Source organism: Meriones unguiculatus, chromosome 3 (genome assembly GCF_030254825.1).
Source record: "Meriones unguiculatus strain TT.TT164.6M chromosome 3, Bangor_MerUng_6.1, whole genome shotgun sequence".
In the NCBI taxonomy this organism is placed as follows: Eukaryota; Metazoa; Chordata; class Mammalia; order Rodentia; family Muridae; genus Meriones; species Meriones unguiculatus.
This window is the reverse complement of record NC_083351.1, coordinates 182,249,042-182,273,548: the sequence shown is the minus strand read 5'-3', so window position 1 is coordinate 182,273,548 and position 24,507 is coordinate 182,249,042. Positions and strand designations below refer to the sequence as shown.

Here is a 24,507-nt window from a genome sequence, read left to right as displayed (position 1 = left end):
TGACACCTGTTTTCTCATTCTCCAAAACAAAGTCTTTACTCTAATCTGCCCAGTCAAATGCCCTCTAGATTCCTCAGCCACATTTCAACCACGATGGACTTGAAGTCACACACAAAGTAGCAATTGCACTGTTTCTGGCCAGCACATTTGTAGAAATACATGCTCAGTAAATCTCCTTTGTGACACAGGCCCTTCATGTTTAACACATCCAATTCAGAGCTAAGCCTTTTCTCCAAAAGCATAAAGACAGAAGCCACCAACTGAAAAGCACGTTTCGTGCCACAGTCAGGTGCTTCACCAAACGTCCTGCATAGTGGCAGACCAAGGGAGAGCCATGTTCAGCACCGTCTCACAGATATAAATACTGAGTCCCCGTGTGCTAAGGTGTTTGTAGGTGGTAAAGCCAAGGTGGAACTCTTACCAAGCTTATTTCAACTCCAAAATTCTTGCCCAGAAGCCTACCAGCTCTTCTCTTAACTGAGCCTACACCTAATGCATGTTAAGTGATCAATACAAATTTGTAGAAAGGGAGCTAAAATGGTTGTAATTGGCAGTAACAAAAGGCCTTCATTTCAAAGTTTGACAGGCATTTTATGCGGAGAGCAAGCAGAAGCCCTTTAAGAGATGTTATCAAGCCATGTACTTAGCTACTGAAAGTTCTTTCTTTCAGTTGGGTCTAGTAGTAAAGAAAACATTACCTAGGTTTCTCCAACTTTTTTGCATATATGTGTGTGTGTGTGTGGCATTACATGTGTGTTGACATTTGTGACACCATAGATGTCTGAGAGGTGCAGGTGCAGGTGCAGGTGTGTGTGTGCATGCTTATAGAGCCAGAGGTGGGCTGTCTTCCACTATCACCCTCCACCTTACCCACTGAGACAAGATCTCTAAAGCCCAGAGCTTGCCAGAGGTGGATCTAACCACCTGACCCTCATAGAAGGGAAGGAGATCGCTTTCCTCTGCTTCCTGGGAACTGGGGTTATAGGTGAGTCACCGTGTCTACCCAGCTTTTATAACTTACCCTGCAGTTATAGTTTTACCTGTTAGATCATATCCCCAGCCCCTCACCAACCTTGTAATAGGTGTGACTCCATTGTTCTGTGCTTAGCTGTCTGTCATAGAGCCCAGGACTGGAGGACCCCATTCCCAGCAGAAAATTAAACACTGAAGTAACAGACACCTGGGAAGTTCTTTAGTGTAACTGCTCCTGGAGCTCCACCACTGTTGTGATATTGTTGCAGATGATGCTGGGTGCCTTTCTACTGCCTCTTTTACCAAACACATTCCCCAGAGTATGTAATAGATTAGGCAACTGATTCTTACAGAGCCAAGACAGTGTATAGATTTTTGCTGTTTTCTAAATGAGAAAACTGGGATCTAGAGAAGAAAGCTTTGTCTATATGACATAAAATGTGGCATAACCTGCATCAGACAGCAAGGCTTTCGGTTAGAACAAGTCAACTGAGCAAGCAGGGGGAAATCCTCCAAGGCAGAGTGCATGTACATCGGCAGGGTCTGCTCTCAGCTAGACTCATCTAGCTCTCTCCTGAGAGTATCTTAAGGTTTGGGGTAGCCTGTACAGGAAAAGGTCACATGAGGAAGAAAATAGAGAAGACAATTACATTTAGTAAATTCTCTGTTGCCAGAGGCTATGCTAAGAGTTTTACATCCATTATATCCACTAATCCTCAGAACATTCCTGTGGGTACCACTTTCGCCATTGGAAGGATGTAGCAACTAAAGCTCATAGCAAGGAAGGAACTTGCCCCAGGTTGCCCAGCCTCTCGCTGGTATTTGAACAATTAAGATCTTGTAGGTTTCTGAGACTCTGTGGTTTAAAAAAGAAAAGATTTGCCATGGACAGGGGTAATAAAAGATTGAGGAGCCACAGAGATTCAGGTTAGTTTCTAGGTCGCAGAAGAACACTGTAGGAGGAGGTGTCTTGGATAAGAGAAAAATGGATAGGGGAAAAATTCTCTCCACAAATCTCTTTGTGTTTCCAAGCTTAATGATCAGCATGGGCTGAAGCAGGGAATTGATGAGGAAGCAGGTTCCCTAGAGCTGGGAAATGGTTTCCTGATTTAGCATGGTCAGCTGAGGCAGGCATAATCCCAGGCCAAAAAATACACAGAGAGAAACCAAAGGAATCCGGTTGAGGGGAGAATAAATGAAGGCAGCAGAAATGTCCGCTGGGCATGGGCTTCCCACAGGTGGACCCATGTCCTCAGGTGTACGTTTAGTAAAGACCTCACCTTGCTTCTTGGCTTTGGATCTCCTTGAAGATATGGGGTTGGGCTGTCAAGATTAGTTTCCCAGTGAGCTTAGTGTCTGGATGTTGGGTTAATCTTGGCTCAGCTGCCCAATCCAGTGGCCCAGAAAGCTCTCATTAGAAGAATTTTGATTAGAGGAGACTTTGGTCTTCTGTATAATGGGCTACAACTGAATTTTTATCTCAGGCATTTCTATGTGAGGAATGCGTCTCATAATTTGAAAAGAACTATATCCTTTAAGACTTAGCATTAAAAAGAAACAAAAAACAAAAATCCAGAAAAAATACTAAAAATAAAATCAAAGAAAGTTGTTTGGACCTGTGAAGATACTCTCCCATCCCCTCTAGTCTCTTCTGTGGATTCCAGCCAACATGCGGACATCCATCTTAGCTGAAGCCAAACGACTATGAAGCCTGCAGTCCCCGATGGTCTACACAGCCACTCTGTCTGCCGTGAATTTTCTTTCATGTCATAACGTGACCATGTTTACATCCTCTATTCCCAAGGCTTGGTCCCGACATCAACTCTAGATACCAAGTGCTCCTGGGTAAGGAATCCAGGAGTAACTACTGATGGACAGCACAGGCAATGTTTCAGGGTTTCTATTTTGTTTTCTCCTTGACAGCCATGGGATCTCCGAAGGAAATCATGTTCTCAGACATCACTGAAAATGCGGCTACGGTCAGCTGGAAGGCACCCACTGCTCAAGTGGAGAGTTTCCGAATTACATATGTGCCTATGACAGGAGGTAAGGGACCTGGAGATGAAAGAGGATGGGAATATCAGGCAAGATAAGGGTTAAATAGTGAATGAGACCCTGGTTGCTCTTCTCACACGCCCTCCAAACATCTCGGCTATAACTTCCTCTTTCTGTGACTATCTAGAAAGACATGCTTTATAAAGGTATTTTGGAAGAAACTCTCCTGGGTAAATTCAACTTTATTAACACCCTTTCTGGCCTTAAATTGTAAAAAAAAAAAAAAAAAAAAAAAAAAATCTTCAAGAAAATGGGTCCCTGGCATTGTTTGAACACTAGTACAGAGGAATTTGTATAAACAGTGCCTTTCCCATTTGATCACAGTCGTCTGGAAAGCTAGTCTGAGATAGTGTGAGGCTTTGCCCTTGGGGGCCACATCTGTCTCCCTACAGGACAGAGAATGAGACTTAACAAAGTCAGAACTCGGAACACAGACTTTAATGAAGACCTCAGGGATGTATAGTCCAAACACAACCTAGCAGGCAGTGAGCTGCCTCTTGTTGGAGGTTTGCAAAGACAGGCTGGTTTTAACAGCAGCACTGTATCATCTCCTCTGGGACTTTGGCCCGCTGGTTTGCAAACTCCTCACCAGCCCTGAAATTCTAAGAAATATAAATTCCAGGCTTCCTAGTAAATTTAAGAGCACAAATTTAACAGGGACCTTTTTTTTTTTTTTTCATGAATAGAATCTCTCTGGGTAAGAGGGTCTGTAGCATCCAATGAACTAAGTAGTTCGGACATGTGCTACATTTGAGCTTCCAACGTAGTTCACTGAGGGAAAAAAAAATAAAGAAAATAAGATTTGTGCAACATGCCAACCTCTTCCGGAAAGGAAACTTGCCGTTTTTAGTATGTTGTGACTTCATGATTTTTTCCTTTCCTGACTGGGTTTTTGGCCTATGCACCAATGGAAAAAGCATTATACAAAAAGTAAGGTATTTTTTCTTCATGTGGGAAAAAAGGAAAGGAACTAAAAAAAAAATATATGAAGTTATAATTTTATTTCCACGTTGGATGCATCCGTTTTGGAGGACAGGATGAATAAGTGTGAAAGAGGTTCCCCATTCCTGATCTTGCTTCTGCTAACCTCCAGGTGCCCCCTCCATGGTGATGGTGGACGGAACCAATACTGAGACACGGCTGGTAAAGCTCACCCCTGGAGTAGAGTACCATGTCAGCATTATTGCCATGAAGGGCTTCGAGGAAAGTGATCCCGTCTCTGGCTCACTGACTACAGGTATGTGCAGTGATCAGGGTTTCATCCTTGCCCTCAGCAGGATGGCTTGGCTCTGGGACTTGCAAAAGGCTTGCTCCCGGTGGGCCAGCGAGAAGTGAGCTGGAATCAGAGCATCCAGCCCCTCCCTCTGGCTCACCCTTAGCCTCTGATGAACTGGGTTGTCTCTGAGACTTCCTGAATGTCCTCTGGCCTGCATTTCCTCGGCTAATGTGGGAAAAGGTGAAGTGTAGGTATCATGCTGAGCTGAGTTGAAACTCTAAGTCTTCTATGTGTTAGCCACATGAGCTGTCGGTGAACTTCTCTGAGGTCCAATTAACTTCTCTGTAAAATGGGTACAATTCTGGTTCCCACGTCATTATTACAAGGGTCAGTAAGTATGAGAGCTCCTTCACCTGTCACCTTGTTCCTCGCCCTCTGAGCCTGTGAGCACTGTGAGCAGCCACAGATACAGGATGGTGAAAACTGTCACATAGCTGTTCTCTGGCTGTGGCTTCATCCAAGGCACAGTTAGCAAACCCTTTCTATTGCATCCTCACTGCTGCCTTCATTCCCAGTTTATAGAAGAGGCATCTGAGTCATGCAGAGATTACAAAGCAGCAGGATTAGAATACGGAATTGAGCATAGATCACTCAGACCAACCCTATTCACTACTTTTTTTAAAAAGAGGTTGTTTTCCTATGAAAATCTAATTTAAGAATAGTAGCTTTTATTGTGGGGGATGAAGTGGAAACTTTCTCTCCAAAAGTCTCTATCTGTAAACAATTCATCCTTTGATATGTGACAAATTATCCAATTCAGTCCATCCAGCCATCCGAAGAATAGGCATACCAGAAAATTTCAAAAATATACTAATTCCATACAAGAGTTGGTAGTATACAATTAAAACATCCCATCCATACTCAAAGTCCTGTTTACTCTCCACTCAGGCTTCTGTTTTCCCTAAGAAACCTTGCATTCATGATTCTCCACAGCAATGACACAAAAGCCAGTTGAGTCTCCTCCCAAGGCCTCCTTGTCACCGCCAGTTAAAGAAGGGTCTGTATACACTTCACAATGCAGGGAGATGCTTTGGAGGGGATTGTGTTGACTCCCCGACACTCCCTGCCTCTTAAACCATTTCTCTGAGGCTCAGATGACCGTCTGTGAGCTGAGCTGGTGATGATGGCTGCCTTCATCTCCTAGGCTGTTAAGAGAGTAATTAGGTGATTGGTATAAAAAGTAAGGGAGACATGCCACGTTCAGGTCAAATTTCAAGGAAGAAACTCTGAGCAGGAAACATGCAAGAGGCCAGAGAGTAAGACCTCAAGAATATCCTTTGTTGGAACAGGTCATTTGAAAGTAACCCCGAAGGGACAGAGTGGAGGTTCATCTTCTGAGATCATAAACTGTCCTTGCATAGGCCTCGAATTTTATTTCTAAAATCCACAACCAAAGCCTTGAACACCTGTACTCACATGCAAACATCCCATACAGATATACTCATAATTTAAAAATTAAGTCTTAAAAAAAATCACTCCTAACTTCCAAATAGCTTCTTTTGCTGTAGTTTTTTTAAGACACTCTTACCGTATAACCCTGGCTGGCCATCAACTCATGATCCTCCTGCCTCATCCTCCCAAGTACTGGTATTACAGGATAAAAATGTTGCAGGCCTATCATTAACAACTGAAATCCCGAGGGCTTCCCTACCACGCTTTGCATGCGTCTCCCAGTCATTACTTACAATAGCCATCCCTGGCAACTGGAACCAGTGACGCGGCCTCTCCAAGGATGTGGAGGCACAGGCAAACAAGCCACAATAGAATATGAGGCCAGAGACCTCCAGATTATTACCCATAAGATCCCAGATAAACCTCAGACAGTAGTGACCGTACTAGTCTCCTCTATATATGTTTATTTATGTTCCTTTCCTGGATAAAAGGGACATAAATCATGATGATAACCCTTGTTACACATTCAACACTATTCAGTACCTGCCTACCCATAACATCATGTCTAAGTCAAAATTACACTGAGAAAAAAGCAAGCTAGTGTTATTGTATCCATTTTACAGGTAAGGAAATAGAGACCAAAACTAATACAACAAGGAAAGGAGTCATGATTAGCCAGTCATGGTTATCCTGTTCCACTTGCCTGACTCTGAACCCATGCAAGCAAGTGTCCTTCGATTTTATCTTCCAACATGATAAACCCTTCTCCCATATTTATTTCTAGCTCTGGATGGTCCATCTGGCCTTCTGACGGCCAACATCACAGACTCAGAAGCCTTGGCCTTGTGGCAGCCAGCCATTGCTACTGTGGACAGTTATGTCATCTCCTACTCAGGGGAGAGAGGTAAGCTCCTGTCCCATATTCTCTACACTCTGGTGAGGGTTTGCCTCGCTGCACACTCCCATTCCCAGTTCCACATGCTGCAGGACGACAAAACTCAGTGGTACACTGGAAAGCCAGTGATGTCTTGCATCTCTCCATGGCGTCCTCAAGAAAGTTGGAAGTGCCATTCAGGGGCAAAGAAAGACATCGGGGGCATCTGCTTCTGCACGTTGTGCTGACCCATCCTTCCTCTCCTGCTAGACTCTTAAGATCCTTTTGTCAAAGCTCTGACAGAACAGTAACTCAGGGGAGGAAAGACTTACTCTGACTCCTAACTAGAAGGTAATTCCCACATAGCAAGAAAGTCCTGGCAGCAGGAATAGGACCTGCTGCTCACACTGTCCTCAGTGAGGAAGCAGGAAATGAGGCAGGCAGTTAAACCTTAAGCCTACCTCAGATGTCTCACTTCCTTCAGCAGGCTCTATCTCCTCAAGGTACTGCAAACAAGGCTCCCAACTGGAAAACAAGTTTTCAACATGAGTGTAGTCGCCTGCGACCACCAATAGTAACCGCCTGCACAAGGGTCTGGGAATTAAAAGAGACAGAGAACACAAAGAAGTGACACCAAGACAGTGCTCTGATCAAGGTGCCATCTTTATTACAGAGTAAAGCACTTATATAGGTAAACCACAGGGACTTTCCAAGTAAACATAGCCAAGCCAAACAGGAGGCTTAACCAAGCAGAAGAGGAGGCTTAACCAAGCCAAACAGGAGGCTTAACCAAGCAAAACAGGAGGCGTCTGCTGAAAACAACAAGAATAGCGAGCCAGCATGACTTGCACACACATGACCATCTCAGGTCCAATGGAATGGCTACCTCACATGAGCCTATGGGAACATTTCACATTCAAAGTACATCAGTAAGAAGCAGGCTGTCAAGGAAGCAGTTCTTTTCCTTTACAAAGAAGGTTTCCAGAATCTCATGTCTTAAGCAAATGGCACCAGAGGTCCTGGGGTGCCTAGCTTCTTCAGAGACCATTGGAGGGCCTAACTGAAACACATTTGATTGAAAAAAAATATTTGATTTTCCCCTCTCTTTCCAACCTATCTGTACCAACTTCCCCAGTGCGCAAATTAAACTCTTGCTGAAACCATCAGCCAAACACACCCACCGGAAAGTAAATCAAATACAAATAGCAGAGAGGAAAAAGAGCCCCTTTCGATAAACCCACTCATACATTTATGATGAGCTATTCTAGGAAGGATTCTGTTAGTTTATTTCCCTCGTTTCATATTTTATGGCTCAGGCCTGCTTGGCTTTCAGTGACAATATTACATGACACTATAACCCACACCTGGGGCCTCTGAAAAATCTTGATTTAGCTCTGGCAACACTGTAAAAAAGTTCTATGAGAACAGCAAAAGTGGGACAACAGGGGGCAATCCAATTTATCCACTCTTTGTTATTCCCTGTGAAGCAGTTTTTCTGAGACAAGGATGAAGGTGCCGTCTTCTCTAAACATGAGCATATGGTTGGAAGGAATCATGGTAATTTCAGATCAGGACTAATCGAGAACCTGGCTGAAGAGATCAGAGCTTGCTGAGAATGGTGCAGTTTGCCAGGGACTCCCCCAGCTTTAACGTGTAAAGTCCCATGCCTGGGAAATCATGATCTTAACATAGCAAAACGGGAGAGTCTCCTATGATTACAAGATGAATGTTTTTGCCAAGAAAATACAATTCTCCCCCACTGAACATGAAGGATTCAATAGACCTGAAAGCCATTGTCAAGCTCTGGCTGTCTATTCTTGTCACCTCTCAACCTTGAGGAAGTCAGTGATCATTTGAATCTGAGTAGCCCAAGGCTTGGAAATGCTACCTGCAACTCTCCTGTAGCTCATGCCACGTCTTAAGCACAACACTTTTCCAGCCAGTATACCATACTCTGTGGGAAAACGTCTCCCCATCTTTCCAGTCTGTTGCCTGAGTGTCTGTATGGTCCATCTTTTATCATGTAAGTGCTCAAGAAAGAGAAAGGGGTTTGTGTCATCTCAGAATTTGAACTTGCTCTGCTGTGGGGTTGCCAAAAAATGCTGTCTTAGAAAGAGGTATATCTACCGTTTGCCAAGAAGTAACCGCTACTCATGTGTGTTTCATGCTTAGTGCCAGAAGTTACACGCACAGTGTCTGGGAATACAGTAGAGTATGAGCTACATGACCTGGAGCCCGCCACAGAGTACACCCTGAGGATCTTTGCAGAGAAAGGACACCAGAAGAGCAAAGCCATCACTGCCAAGTTTACCACAGGTATCAAGACACCCAGAGTGGAAGTCCTCCTTTCTAAACTGCCCACCCACAGCCTGCATCTTAAACCACATCTCCACCCCTGCTCTTCCTCTTTAAGTCAGGCCCTCGCAATGTAATGACATCCATATGAGTTCACCAGTGCCCACTCCATCAGACCCAAAGAAGCACACCATTTCCTCTTGAACTGAAATGACCCAATGGATGAGAAAAGGATATTTAATGGAAATATTTTTAAGTGGAAAAACATTCCCTCCTGGCCCTCAATCCAGCACTTAATGACCCATGTTCCAGGCAGGGAAATAGTTTTTAAGAATTTTTCAGGCTGGTCTTCTTACGCAATCATTGAGGTCTCATGTATTGAAATCTTTCTACAAAGGTCACCATTTGGGAAAGGGAAGGATTGCCTCTTCTGTTGGGGTGAGGGTCGACATTAGCACTCCTCAGCCCTCTTGGTGAAAAACAATGGCTTACTAATGATCTTCACATCGCCGTCTTTCCAGGGTGATAGGACAAATATAAACTTTGACTTCGGAGATCATTGGCCATTGGCTCAACTTCCTTATCTTCATCTTGTCCAAGGTCATGTTCTATGTTAGTGAGAGGACTTGATCCCAGTTCTCTTCTTGATTTTTGCTCTACACCTGCTGACTCACACACTACACACTATCTTCTGCAGACCTCGATTCCCCACGAGAACTGGTTGCTACTGAGGTTCAGTCAGAAACTGCCCTCCTCACCTGGAGACCTCCCCGGGCATCAGTCACTGGTTACCTCCTGGTCTACGAATCTGTGGATGGTACAGTCAAGGTATCTGAAAATCATATTTTGCTGTGCAAAAATCTGTATAATCATCAAAGTAGGAAAGGATTGCTTGAAGCCGTTTCTTCACTCTAATATAACTAGGGACCTAAAAGAGGAAAACTAGTAGAGACTGGATATAATACCAGACCTTGTGAGTCACATACTCTTTAGCCAGACTCAAGTTATCTGAGAGGCAGCCAAGATCAATAGCAGCGGTTTTATAAGACTTGACATTGTAGGAGCTGGGCTCATGCTTATTTAATGTTTCGTTGAGAAAACACCAAAAGCATCTTTTGTGTGGAGTTTCACCACCTGACATAATGTGTCTCAGCACACCCTTGCAATGTCACTTGTTAATCCCAGCTACACTATTGTTAATAATTCCTAAGTCCTCTTCCCTGTGAACTTTTCTGTATTCCTAAAGCAGCTTACTTATTCTCTTTCTCCAGCATCTTATGTCCTGTGTGTCAGCTTTGCTTTAGCTGAAAACTGTGTCACTGCTATAGTAGTCCACAGTTTGTGTTGTGTTTCTTCCGGATACTTCTGTCGCTGTCGTCTGATCGGGTGTGCTTTGGCCTGGTCCCCTTTCTTAGTGCTAGAAACTTCTTCCCAGGGTCTCTTGGTCCTGGCTTATCCTTTAATGCCTGAGCCAAGACTGAAGAACCTGATTGGAAGTTCAGCTGCACACAACAGTTTGTTGATGCTGGGGTTCAAGGCAGTTTGTGGGGGTACCCCGTAGAATGTGGGTTCTTACTGGGTACAGGTTTCATTTGATTTACACTTCCTCTTCACAGCTGATCCTAGTAAATGTGGGTCCAGAACCTCCACTCTAATTCAGATACTCTAGAGTAAACCTTACCCCTGCATATATATATACAAGTAGAGGAATATTGGTGTTTCTGATTCACCATGTTTAACCAGAAGTAGACATAGACACATTTCTAGTTACCTCACAGCCTTTCTGGGGTTGTTAAATAATGAATGAATTTACAGTGTGAGCTGAAGCTGGCCCTTTATCTTCATAGTGTCAATGTCCTTACCTTTAAGATAAGTACATTGCACTCCCTGACCCCTAAAGTCTTCTCCTGGTTTGGAGTTCTAGGATTGTGCTTCTCTGGATTGAAGAATTATTTCAAGTTATCCTTGTCACTTAGATGAATAAACACAGCAACATAGGACAAAATGAAACTCTATCCTGTGACAAATCAGTAAGCCTTGCTGTGTTCCAGAGAGTTGATCCTTTCCTAGGGACTAGGTCTGAAGGCCACACAAAGGTCACTGGGTCACTGGCATTGAGTAAACACCCATGAATCATGGATAAAGTGTTAGGAGACTACAATGATGTGACACCATCCTCTGCCATCAACAAATTATGGATTGATAGCAAGTGTCTCATCATCTGTGAAATCCAGTTCCCACACTGTAAAAACATGCATGACACACGCCAGTTCCTAGAAAGTGAGAGAACCTTCCAGTGGCCTCCACATTGCCTTAATCCTGACTAAACCTAATTAACTTTGCTGATGGGTTGTAGAGATCAGAGTTGTGTTTCGGCTGCCAGGATGGAGGTGGAATTCCAGTCTCCATCACCAAGGTCATCTGATAATAAGAACTGGAACCTAGCGAGGATGTGAGACAAAATGGATCTTCTACAAACTGAGCCCAATCACCAATTTAGAAAGCAACCCAGGGACCAGCCACAAGGGCAGTTCCTGTGCCAGTGGGTCAAAAATCTGTCCCTCCTGCCCCCATACCCCATTATAATTCAGTTAGTCTGGGCCGAGGACCAGGTTATCAGACTGTTTCAAATGCTACTATAAAGACTGAATCCTTTTTAGCAACTGCTAACCTAAATAGTCTCAATGGCTCTTGCCTCTTGTGTAATTCACCTTACCATCAGCTTAAGCTTCTTAAGCCTCAATAGTTTAAGCCTATTCCAAAACCTCTCAGACCTCCCAATTTCTTGGCAGCTCCAAAGGGCATAGCATCCCACTAAAGGTGTTTTGTAATCCCTTGTTGGCCATTTCCGTTACCCCCTCCCCATCTGAAATTAAGAACAGTTGAAGCAAAGCATTGCTTCTGTGTTATTTTAACTTCCTCTGCTTTTCTGGTCCCAGAACTTTTACTTATTCAGCATTCTTGCTATCTCAGACATTCCAGATGTATACAAGGAATGTGGCGTGCAGTAGGTACTGGGTGCATTTTTGATGAGTAAGTGAATAAATGGTTGCATGAGCCAGTGAAAGAGAGCATCTCTGCCATGAGATTATCTGGAGCTAAACTCATTCTTTCTCCTGCCCATAGGAAGTCATTGTGGGGCCGGACACCACCTCCTACAGCCTGGCAGACCTGAGCCCATCCACCCACTACACAGCGAGGATCCAGGCACTGAGTGGGCCCCTGAGGAGCAAGCTGATCCAAACTATCTTCACCACAAGTAAGGGATTCAGGAAGGAACACAGTCTTAATGTCTGACCCATCTGCTTCTCCCTCAACTTCTATTGTACATTTTTCAAACAAAAATCACTAAAAAAAATACCTGTCTCCTACTAGTGCTTGGAAGCCTGAGGAATGTGGATGTGTGTACAGGGTTATAGGCATCCTGGTGAAAAAGAAGGAGAGCTAAGGGGAGCTCATCTAGATCCAGTCCCCACGTCCATCACTTATTGGACACAGCTTAGAAGTCATCTATAGTCCATGAGCCTTAGTTTCTTTTTCTTTACAATGTGGCCAAAATCCACATCTCCTTCTAAAGAACCTTATGTGAGAAGTTGAGGTGTTATGTTTGAATTCCTGGCTCAGTGTGTGGCTCTTATATGTTGAGTTTAGTATAAGCTTCCTCTCCCTCAGCATGAGGGTGCACAGACTTAGAGAAACAGGGGCTGTTTGCCTCTAGGAACATTGCCACTGCACAGATGAGCTGTGCTTATGGAAGTACCTAAGCCCTCCCTTCACTCTCAGAGGCACACTTTCTATTCATCCTGCAGTTGGACTCCTGTACCCATTCCCCAGAGACTGCTCTCAAGCCATGTTGAATGGTGACACAACCTCTGGCCTCTACACCATCTATATAAATGGTGACAAGACCCAAGCACTGGAAGTCTACTGTGATATGACCTCTGATGGTGGTGGATGGATCGTAAGTACCACAGTGGCCAAAGCTCCTGGACAGGGACGTGGGTGAGAGGAAATGGAGACTGTCATCCTCTCTGTGCACTCTGACAAACATGTGCAAGGTAGTGTGACTTTGCAAGGTAGTTCTTGTCGTATGGAAGCCCTTCATAATTGTCTGTTCAAATAGAAAGCAAGGGCTGGAGACGTAGTTCAGTTAGCAGAGCGCTTGCCCGGAATGTACAAGGTTTGAGTTCAATTCCCAGCACTGCAGAAAACCAAGCATGATTGGTAAATGTCTACTTGCACTCGGGAGGTAGAGGCAGAAGGATCAGGAGTTCAAGTCATCCTGAAATATCAGTTTGAAGCCATTCTGGGCTATTTGAGATTCTGACAGAGCAAGAGGGAGAAAGAAGGTAGAAGAATGAAGAGAGGGAGGAAAAACAACCTGGGGGTTAAAAAAAGAATAGGAGATAGTAGTTTTATAATTTATTTCTTCTGTCCCTTTCAAATAACTCAGATATGAATGACAATGACAGTCAAACCTGCTAGTTATATTAAGCAGCACTGGCTGAGTAATTACTCTTTACCAGGCTTGTGTTAAGAACTTCAGGATTTATTTCAATTCCATGGCCATATTGGCCATTTATTTCAATTCCATGGCCATTTTATCAATAAACTTTGTTTATAGGTCATTTCTCCCCCTCTAACCTCTCCTCCACTGTCAACCTTGGTGTGATGTATCTTGAAGACTAAGAGGCAGCGATGCATCATTGTCACCAGAACTGGGTCACATTTCCAGTCTCTGTTTTCAGAACACCTTGACTGGGCTGGGTGTGGGAGTCAAGAAGTGTGCAAGGCAAAAAAGCAATGAACAAAGTCACAAGGCAAAAAAGCAGTGAACAAAGCTCGGAATGGCTGTCCTTCTTCCTTCCAGGAAGACATCTTCTCCTCCCTTCTATCACCTAAGTGTATCCACATTGTTGTAGGTTTTCCTGAGACGCAAAAATGGACGTGAGGACTTCTATCGAAACTGGAAGGCCTATGCCGCTGGGTTTGGGGACCGCAGAGAAGAATTCTGGCTTGGTAATGCAGCTCTGTCTTCCTGGTCACTTGCCCTACTGTAGTGAGCAATGAGGAGAGGAAAGGATTAGAAGGAAAGAAGCTTTGTGGGAGACACAGAATGTTGGGATAATTAATTGCTCCAGGTCATAAAGATAAAAGTATTATCAAACCAGGTCTATGGATCAACATTGCATTAAGTCAGACATTAAATTAGCTGTGGAACCAACTTCACTGCTGTCATTGACTGGTTCCCTCTTTAGCTCCAGACATTGAGGTGGGTCTCATGGTTACAATCTCTCACCCAGAACATGCCTAGAAAGAACAGAATTCCCATCTTGCTCATGAGAAAATAGCACCTCAAGGAGGTTGAATGATTTATTTATGGTAGTCTAGCTAAGGGACAAATACACTGTATTTCAAAATTTCCCACATCAGTTTTACAATGCCATCATCCATCAAAGACACTTTCCAGCAAGCTACATGGACAGAGCATTGTTCTCTGCTCTAATGTCTGAGCCTGAGACTTCCCATCCCAGTGTTATCCATTGCTTCACATTGAGTAGAAAGTTTAGAGTGTAAAGATCATGTCTCTGAGCTTTTCACCTTTGCTTTTCACAATACAATAAGAAGCTGATAAGCAAAGGTGTGGAATTGTTTTTGTCCGAGGTTCAGAAACATGAGGTTTGGTTTGCCTGGCATCATACCAGGTTTTCAAACCCAAGTCTGTGTGGCATGTTCCATGTTGAGTGTTTTTCTGTTCCCTCCATCACCTGTGCTTCCTTATCAGCCCTTGCCTGTCATCCACAGGACTGGATAACCTGAGCAAAATCACAGCCCAAGGGCAGTACGAGCTCCGGGTGGACCTACAAGACCATGGGGAGTCAGCTTATGCGGTGTACGACAGGTTCAGTGTGGGAGATGCCAAGAGTCGCTACAAGCTGAAAGTAGAAGGATACAGTGGAACAGCAGGTATGGGGAGCTACACTGTGAGACGGGAGTCGCAGGAGACTTCTGTAGAGTCCTTCATTGCCCACTCCATACTTCTTCCCTCCTGACCCTTCCACTCACTTGAATCCCCAGATATCTGAATGTCTTCTGGAGGCTAATCCAGACAAGCTATCATCTGGTCTCTGAGATATAGAGTAGGTCAGGAATCATGTCAGCTAGGGTTAAGTTATGATGGCTCTCATTAAAAAAAAAAATGTGTTTATTGTTCTTTTGTAGTAGTTGTTGAGTGATAGGAAAATAGTCTTTCAAAGGCCTCCACCTTCACCAGAGCCTCCTCAGTGCTTCTCTGTGATAGATAGATAGATGACCTTTCTGAGAATCTGCTACTGTGTGAATTCGGATATTTTGGGATGTCAGGGGGTGAGGTTTAGCTGTTGTGTTTCTTCTAAGTTCCCAGGTGGTGCCCACATTCCTGGCATAGCTAGTCTCTTGACTGACTTTCAAGCTACCTTTTTGTCTTTCACCTACAGCATAATTCTAGTTTTGAAAATGTCTTTGACTTGAAGTGGCCTTTGTATGCCTTTCTGGCTCTACATTAGAGGAGCAACAAATAAGAAAGCCATTCTTATCAAGACTATGAGGTAGCATCCTCCCTTGTAGGGCTCCCGATTGATTACTCACAAATGTCTTTTAGGAAAATGATAAAAAGATGAGAAAAGTGGCTCCTGAAAACTCAGGGATTTGCCCAAGATGCAACAGCTCACAGAAGTAGCATGAGTGGTGTGTGTGTGTGTGTGTGTGTGTGTGTGTGTGTGTGTGTGTGTCTAGAGAGCAGCAGTAACAAGTAAGGGCCAGGTCAGGAATGCAGACCACCTTATGTAAGCCATGGCCTCTTTGGGTGGCCTTGTTTTATGCGTATGAAAACAGGAGAAAGATTTGTGTTTCCTCTGGGAGCTCCTCCAGAAAGGGAAAAGTCTTCACCTTTGGCTAGCGGGTGCCAAAGCCAGGCTTCAGTGGAAAAGAAACACAAAGGTCCTTTGAGAGGCAATTTGGTATGATGGAAGAGAGATAGCCAGGGGTGGAAATTACTTTAATGCTTATGTGCCTCAAAGAAATATGATACTTTATCACCCGACAATAAATACCTTTTTAGTTGAGATCACTTCAAGAACGGAGGAAAGAAAATCCACCAGCCAACAAGAATGTGGTCACTTTATATCTCTATGAAGGAGAACACTGTGCTCTTTCCTTTCACTCAGACTACCCTTTTCAGGTTGTAGTTTCCTGCATGCCTTGCTGGTAGTGCCTCACAGGAAAGCATCACCAATATCTCCCTGCTCTCAGTATGTCCTGGGTAGCATCATTAGCTGTCCTTTGATAGCTTGATCTCAGCATCAGATACCTTGGTGTCTTAGAATGCTTGTACATCGCTCTATAGCTTGGAAGTAAGGAGGACCCAGACAATATTCCCAAGTAGCACTGTATAAAATCGAGGCTCATGTGTAAGAATCAGACAACAACAGCCTGGTAAACACTCTTATAGAAGAGTGATTATGTGATAGCCAGGCTATCTGACAACATTTAGTGACTGGAGGTCTTAATTATGACTGTAACTGGATATCTTTGTATATGAGGGACATGCCTACTTAGTTTGGAGGCTTTTGTTGGCACAGAGTCTCACTACGTAGCCCATGCTGGCCTCAAACATGTACACTTCCCGACTAAGCCCTTCCCACCCCATGCTGAGGTTACAGATGGTCACCACCAGGCCTGACTCACACATTATTATTAAATGCAAATTTATCACCATATCCTCATAGGTCTTTTATGCAAAGGAAATGTAGACAAATCGTAAACAACAACCCTGGCTGCGTGCTACTCTCCATGTCCAGAAAAAAAAAGAGTACATATCCAGTATTAGAACAGCACTGTGAATGAGGCAGAATCCATGGGATGGCTGCATTTTATAGATGAGAAAACTAAGGTTCAAAGGAGGCTCAGTTTGTGCCAGGTCACAGTTACAAAGTCAAAGAGATGGGACTTGAATGGAACCTTCCAGAGCCACCTGCAGCCTTCTTTCTTTACCATAAAGCAATGCTTCTGTCAAAGAGAAGTCATGGGGGTGGCATTCATGTCCCGCGCTTTCTTCCTCATTTTGGCCTGAGGTTCAGTGCCAGCATATAAGGATCTTTCAGTTGCCACCTTTGGTTCTGCCCTTTACAACCTTGTGAGACACTTTAGCGGTGATTTTTGGGTTGTCTATTCTCTTTTACTCTCATCCAGGTGACTCCATGAATTACCACAATGGCAGATCCTTCTCCACCTATGACAAGGACACAGACTCAGCCATCACCAACTGTGCTCTGTCCTACAAAGGAGCTTTCTGGTATAAGAACTGTCACCGTGTCAACCTGATGGGCAGATATGGGGATAATAACCACAGCCAGGTGAGTAGTCTGACAAGGCTGGGACGCAGCCGTGGGCGAGGGAAGGGCGCTCCAACCAGAAAACGTGTTATCTTCCAACACAGTGAGAAACATCAGTGACGTGGCAGATCAGCTAAGATTAAACAAACAACAACAACAACAAAAACCAGCGCGTAGTAACTCCTGAAGAGCCCAAATAGGTCCATATAGGTCATAAATTGAGAATTCCCCACCCGCAGACAAAATTACTGCCAAAACTCTGTAAAACTTACAAAAATAGGTGGTATTTAAGGAAAGCAGAAGTGATATAGATGATGACAGGGCTCAGTCCCACAGGCATTTTTGTAGTCCAGGAAGGACCTGGGATAAAGGTAGGAACTTCAAATCCCCTTTGTTTTACAAAGGTACCCACACACTGTGACAGATGCCCTCCCAGGGTCCAAGAACGATTTTGGAAGCATGCCTAGCTTTTTCCCTGAACCCCATATAACTCAAGTACAACTCCCACCATTGCAGACTTTTAAGCTCGAGAAAAGATAAGTTACATGTAGTAAAACTAAAGCCCACAGGACCTGATCACTTGTTCAAGACCCTTCATCTCTCACTCAGGTGTATATTCCTGTGTGTGTCCATGTTGTACAATGTGCATGATGTATGTGTAGACAGCTTTGTGGAGTCTGCTGTCTTCTCTCACCTTTATGTGGTTTTTCAGGATATAACTCAGGTCTCCAGGCTTGGGAGCCAAACTTTTTCACTTGTTGAGCCATCTGCTCAGCCCTCACACAGGAATGCTGACGTGTAATCCTAACCTGCATGTCAGCTTGAAAAGCTTGTGTTCCACCTGTATTCATTTTTGCTGTTCTATACAAAACCCTCATAAGATGCCCCTAGAGGAATGCTACAAATTAGAAACACACATACACACACACACATTGCACCTAGCTACTCCATTCCATAACCTCATCGTTACCTGAATTCTTACACCCTTTCCTTAGAAAAACAAGTTAATGTCAGCCACCATTTTATTTCAAAATGGCTGCCCAAGGCTTTTTACAAATCTGGATGACTCTTTACCCAAAAAAAATGGGTAAAGAGTCGGTTTAGATTCTGCTGGTCTTTTTAAAAGTTTTCACAAAACAGTCCAGCAAAGAGGTGGCTGTTTGTGAAATGCCAAGTGGTTAAAAGTTGAAACGAGCTTCTTTTTGTTTTGATAACTAAATGGTGATGATCCACAAACATGTTTCCAAATGGAAACTAACCCAGGGGGCTCTGGTTTGTTTTGCAGGGTGTTAACTGGTTCCATTGGAAAGGCCATGAGTATTCAATCCAGTTTGCAGAGATGAAACTGAGACCCAGCAACTTCCGAAATCTTGAAGGCAGGCGTAAACGGGCATAAATTTCAGAAACGATTTGGTGAGAGAGGAATGGGGCCCAGAGCAAAGAAAGGATTTTTACCAAAGTATCAACACAACCAGTCCAGTGGTGAAGCCATCCCTGGGCATTCGTGGGCATCCAAACAGACCACAAATCACTGAGGCACTGGCATAGGCCCCTCTGCAGTTACTTCCTTTGCACCAAAGACAACAGTCTGCAGCCAGTTTCTGCTTTCTTGTTTGATTGAGCAAAGTCTCCTAGTGACAGCAACACAATGATTTTTACTCCTCTTGGGTGGTTCTGGGAATGGGAAAGGGGTAGGCTGGCTACACAATGGACATAGTCATTTTTAGAACCAGCCATATTTTACACAAAGCTGTATAATTAATTGTTATTGTTTGGGGTAGCAAAGATAAAACATTTGTCATTGAAGTTACCCCTTGCTCCCCTCCAATTGTTTTGTACATTTCATACAACTGAAGCCAGAAAAGTGACACTGTTTAAATTCCAAGGACATTAATATTATTAATATAATAATGGTGATGGTGATGATGAAAACTGAGAACTTTTTAAGAGATCTTCCTTCCACAAATGTGTCTGAACAGTACCTGATTGTATTTTTTTTTTTAATAAAAGCACAGTACTTTTCAGTTTGTCTGTGATTTTGATTTTCAGTGTCAAGTCTGAATTTCCTCAAAACCAGTATATCAGAACAAAGGGAGGAGTGTTGGAGAGGGGAGGGAGAGGGGAAGGGCAGTGCTCAGGTCCAGGGAAGAGGAAATGGGAGAGAATAGGCAGAGAAGGAAATAAAGCAGAAATTTTACAAGGTTGAAAGAACTTAGTCCCTAAGATCCAGCTTCATACTTGTCATTTTGATGATTGTTTATTCTTTCTTTATTATTTGTTTTTAATTAATTAATTCACTTTGTATCCTGGTCATAGCCCCATCCCTCCTCCTCACCTCCCAGTCCCACCGACCAACATTCAGCTTAGAGCCCTTTGCCTGATGATTTTTTTTTATTTTAAAGATTCTTTGGTATCCATTTTCCAGTGCAGCCTAGAAGTTCTGTGATAAGAAAAAGATTGATAATAGAGGTAGACTTCCCAAATGCTGCCATTCCCAAGTCCCCTGGCTTCTCTGAGCCTCAGTTTCCTTATTCTGTAAAGGATACACCCACTTCTTAGTTGTAGTATTCTCATGGAAAATAAACTACAACCAGAGGGAACTCTAGCATTGACATCATATACAAAGGCAAGGAGTGTGAGCTATCACTTTCTGTGGAGCGGCTCACAGGCTTGGCTGCAGCCACTTCCCCAGTGAGTAAAAAGAGCTCTGTGTGAGCCCGGGCTTTTGACCTCAATGTGTTTGCTCCCTCCCTAGCCCCTATCGAGAACCTCTCCTTTTTGGTTCTTGGTGTGCTGCAGTGATGGGGCTCTGGATGCACATTAAAAGAATTGGGGAAATTTGAAGTCTGGTGTGTAAGACACTTTTGAATTCTTAAATCTAGAAAATAAGCCTGAATTGTCTCCTTCTTCCCCTACATCAAAGGACCTAAAAGGAGGAGGGCTACAACTCAGCCCAGACATTCAATTGTGCCATGTACTCCCCACCCAACCCAGAAGGTCTGCGCCTGTTCAGTAATACAGCGAGTCATGGGGGGCAGCATTTCCCTTTCAAACCAGACACAGGGCAACCCCTAGCTTAGAGTCTTAGTGATTCTCAGCAAACTGACTTATTTAATGAAAGTGTTTGGGATGCTGCAGCCTCGTTCAAATGGAATGTAATGGTTCAGAAGCAAGGATGAGAGGAATTCACGGCTCCAGTCAGATCTTCTACTGCTGAGTTTATCTTGCTTAAACAAATGCTGTCACATTATATACACAGTTTGCTGTTCCAGATCATATGACCCGTAACCTACAACTCAGCCATAGCAACATGCTCCTGGCTGCACAAACACAAACAAATGGCTCCCTGTAACAGCCAGGCCTTAATCGGGAGGCTTACCCTCCACTGACCACTGACTCGGAAGTGCCTAAACCCAAATCCCATCTCTCTTCAGGACTGTAGATAGGCCTAGCTACTAAGATGCCTCCTAGAACCCATGCCAGAATCAAATCCTCATTAGTAAAGGGGCCATATCAAACAAGAATCCTTAATTATCGCCTTGAGGAGAGTTGGGATGCCCTTAAAGCAGAACTTCTCAAGCTGTGGGTCCCAGGCCCCTTGGGGTTGCTTATCAGATATCCTGCCTATCAGATATTTACATTATGGTTCATAACAGCAGCAAAATTACAGCTACAAAATAATTTTTTGGTTCGGGGTCACCACAACATGAGGAACTGTATTAAAGGTTTGCAGCGCTAGGAAGATGGCAAAGGAGGCTGCCTGAAAAGGAGGCTGGGTGACAGAGAGGCCGAGCTACAATGTTCAAAACTCCACATGCTCTTCAGTCTCTCAATGACCTCCATCTGAAAAAGTCTCTTAAAACTACATTCCACATTCAAGGTCTTGTCTCAGTGACATGAAGCAAACAAAATCACCTCTGAGCACCTCCAGGGTGTTCAGTGGGCCCTAAGATCCTCATGTCATCCATTCTCTTCCTTTCTCCCTCTTCCACGGCCTACTCTAAGGTTATTAGTGTAAATAATACCAATGCCTCCCAGCATGTGGTAGAGTATGATAAGTGGGCGGCACCGGCATCACAATGAAGGGAGATGGAGAGACCTAGCTTTCAACTCCATCTCTGTGCCATACCTGTAGCATGGCGTCTATCCTTGGTTCGGCGATGACCACTTGACTGTCTGCACATCTCTCTCCCTCCCTGAGGTTCTGATAGTTGACCCTCACACTCACTCCTTCAGATCTAGAAAGCTGCTGCTAAGAGCCACAGACTTCGGGGGCTTTGCTGGCCCTGTGGTTCTGCCCACTGGCAGGCAGCTCTGGAAGGAGTCACTTTCTCAGACTGCTCAGGGACCCTGACAGGTGGCTTACGCTTGGGACTGCCTAGGTGCTTGGTGCCACTACCAAACCCAAGTTTCTCACGTACATTCTTGTTCATATATCTTTTCTTTTTCTCTAGTGACCATTGTGCATTTAACGAATTCCCATCATCCAAATTCCTGTTTATATCTAGGAGACTTTCTAGCGGGCCCACCATGAAGGTTATAAGAAAAAAAACCCTCCTTCTCCTCCTGATTTTTAGATACTCAAAGAGGCACTTTTGTTATTGACTAATAAGACAAAGGCCCCGAAATCGGTTTCCACATAGCGTTAAGCAACAATGTCACCCGAGGGGTGTCTGTGACCACTGGAAGGGCCACAAATGCCCAGGTGAGTTGCTGAGTTGAAGCGGAGGCCCAACAACTTTTCACATATGGAAGGTAGACACCATCACCATTAGAGATAGACACTGTCCTTTGCCTTCTGGAGCAGGAAGACCTGAAGAGGAAAAATCCCCCATACTATCTATACTCAGCCATGACAAACATTACTGGGTTGATAAAAGCCAGAAAAATAATAAGGCATAAGGCAGTGAGTCTTTGAGGACATTTTACAGAAGACTAGATACTAAGGGTCCTAACTAATAACTAATTAGATCCATTGACTTGGGACAGACTTTTAGGAGATAGTACAACAGTGGAAGGTGAGAGTAAACCATTGGTTACACCTTCAGAGGATATATCCTAGCCCTAGCCCCTTCTTATTCCGCTCTTCTTCTGAGCTTCTATCACGACGTTCTTCCTTACCAGAGACCCAGCAACAATGGACCGGCAGACCATGGAAGGTGCTTGAATATGAATTGTTCTCTATAGGCTTGTGAGTTTGAACTGTTGGTGACACTGCTAGAGAAGGTTGGGGAACCCTAGGGAGTAAACTCTCCCTGGAGGAAGCAGTTCTCTGGAGGGCAGGCCTGTGGTTTCATAGCTCATCCATCCCTGTTCCTCTTAGCTCTCTGATTAGTGACTACAGTTGTAATGTGACCAGATGGCCTCCTCCTCTCGCTGCCAACCCTTCCCTGTCATGACAGAATGTGTTCCCCGAAACTATAAGCAAGAATATAAACCTTTCTTTTGTGGAATCCCTTCTTGCAGGCTGTGTTGTTGCAGCAATGAAAACAAGATAATACAAATGGAAACTTCTAAAGCAGTGAGCCTGGTTACGTCTTTCCACCACTAAAGCGTCCCTTTTAGGTATTGAAAGGATTAGGCTAACTTTGTAACCTATATGTCTTCTAAAGCCTATAGTTTTGAGTTTTAGGTCCAGGTTAAGCTAAAGCCTCTCAGTACCTTTCCAGAGAATGGAGGAATGTGACCCTATCTGTGAGGACAGATATAAAAAAAAGGCAAGCAAGCAATGACCTTCACTCAGCAAAAGAAGGACCAGACCCTTGTCTTTGAGATAGTGTTTCTTAGCAACGAACCCAGATGGCCTCAATCCTTCTTCTGAGTAGCTCCTGACCTCCAGCCTTCAAGGATGAGCTAACCACCCCCACCTTCAATTGCAGTTGCAGCCACACTTGGCAGGACTGGCCAAGCTTGAGCACCCAAGACTGACCAATTATTTTACTTTATAGCTTCCTCATCCAATCCTAAATTGCCAAAACTGCAGCTTCAAATTTCCCACAATTTTTCTTCTAAAAACCTAAAGGCCTTTGTCTCCTGGTGCCACTCTTTGCTGATCGGCAGGGGTGACTCCATTGCACAATGGTTAATAAACCTCTTGCTTTTGCAACGAGTGTTGGTCTGGGGGAGTTTCTGGGAAGGGTGCAATCTTAAACTCCTGAGCTGTGAGACCCCAGGTCTTACAGTATTATTTCAGCAGTGAACACATCCAAGGAAGAAGCACATCAGCTGAGATCTAAATCAGCAGGAGTTTACCAAAAGAAAAAAGCAGAAGTAAGAACAGAGCATGGCTGCAGACCCAAGGCTGCCCAGCTGCACAGACAGTTCGTCAGGGGCACCAGCGCAAGATGAGGCACAACAGTAGCTACTTTTGCATGTCTGTGACAAAATTCCCCATAGAAGCAACTTAAGGAAAGAAAATTATTTTGGCTCACAGAAGGGGATTATGGTCCTCCACCAAGGGTAGAGAAGCTGTGGTACTGACAGCAATAGTCTCCATAAAGCAGCACATCCAAAAGTGAGCAGAGAGATGTGAAGGCCGGTGCTCAGTTTGTTTTCTCCTTGTTGTTACTTGATTGGGTCAGGCTCCCAGCACATGGGGGGTGGGCTGCATGCTTTCAAGATACCTCCCACACCCTTAGTTGACCCTCTGCAAACATCCTCACAGACACACCCACGGGTGTATCTCATCAATCCCTGATGGATTTCTTTGTTTGTTTTTGTTTTTGTTTGGTTTTGTTTTCTTCCCAGGGTGTCTCTGGGTAGCCTTGTCTGTCCCGGACTCACTCACTTTGTAGACCAGGCTGGTCTTGAACTCACAGAGATCTGCCTGCCTCTGCCTCCCAGGGTGCTAGGATTACAGGAGTGTGCCACCAAGCCTGGCCCCTGATGGATTTCTTAACTCAATCAAGTTGACAATGGAAATTAGTCATCATAGTGAAAGGGTTAGGCTAACTTTGTAACCTATATGTATTCTAAAGCCTATAGTTTTGAGTTTTAGGTCTAGGTTAAGCTAAAGCCTCTTAGTACCTTTCCAGAGAATGGAGGAATGTGACCCTATCTGTGAGGACAGATATAAAAAAACAGGCAAGCAAGCAATGACCTTCACTCAGCAAAAGAAGGACCAGACCCTTGTCTTTGAGATAGCGTTTCTTGGCAACGAACCCAAACTTCTTCTGAGTAGCTTTTGACCTGCAGCCAAAAGTCCGCAGCCCCTAATCTTCAAGAATGAGCTAACCACCCCCACCTTCAATTGCAGCTGCATCCAGGACTGG

General features: G+C 44.2%; 1 protein-coding gene across 8 annotated transcripts in view; it reads left to right on the top strand.

Moving 5' to 3' along the window:
• Tnc (tenascin C) overlaps positions 1 to 19,260 on the top strand; it is an 86,425-nt gene extending 67,165 nt beyond the window's left edge. For all 8 annotated transcript variants that reach the window (XM_021660580.2, XM_021660579.2, XM_021660585.2 and 5 more), the window contains 11 exons: positions 2,896 to 3,018; positions 4,121 to 4,264; positions 6,480 to 6,599; positions 8,742 to 8,885; positions 9,562 to 9,692; positions 11,991 to 12,123; positions 12,674 to 12,825; positions 13,787 to 13,883; positions 14,670 to 14,831; positions 17,094 to 17,257; positions 18,522 to 19,260. In XM_021660580.2, coding sequence (XP_021516255.2) covers positions 2,896 to 3,018; positions 4,121 to 4,264; positions 6,480 to 6,599; positions 8,742 to 8,885; positions 9,562 to 9,692; positions 11,991 to 12,123; positions 12,674 to 12,825; positions 13,787 to 13,883; positions 14,670 to 14,831; positions 17,094 to 17,257; positions 18,522 to 18,632 — 1,481 coding nt within the window. In that variant the 3' untranslated portion in view covers positions 18,633 to 19,260. The remainder of the gene's footprint in view (positions 1 to 2,895; positions 3,019 to 4,120; positions 4,265 to 6,479; positions 6,600 to 8,741; positions 8,886 to 9,561; positions 9,693 to 11,990; positions 12,124 to 12,673; positions 12,826 to 13,786; positions 13,884 to 14,669; positions 14,832 to 17,093; positions 17,258 to 18,521) is intronic.
• The last annotated feature ends 5,247 nt before the right edge of the window (positions 19,261 to 24,507 follow it).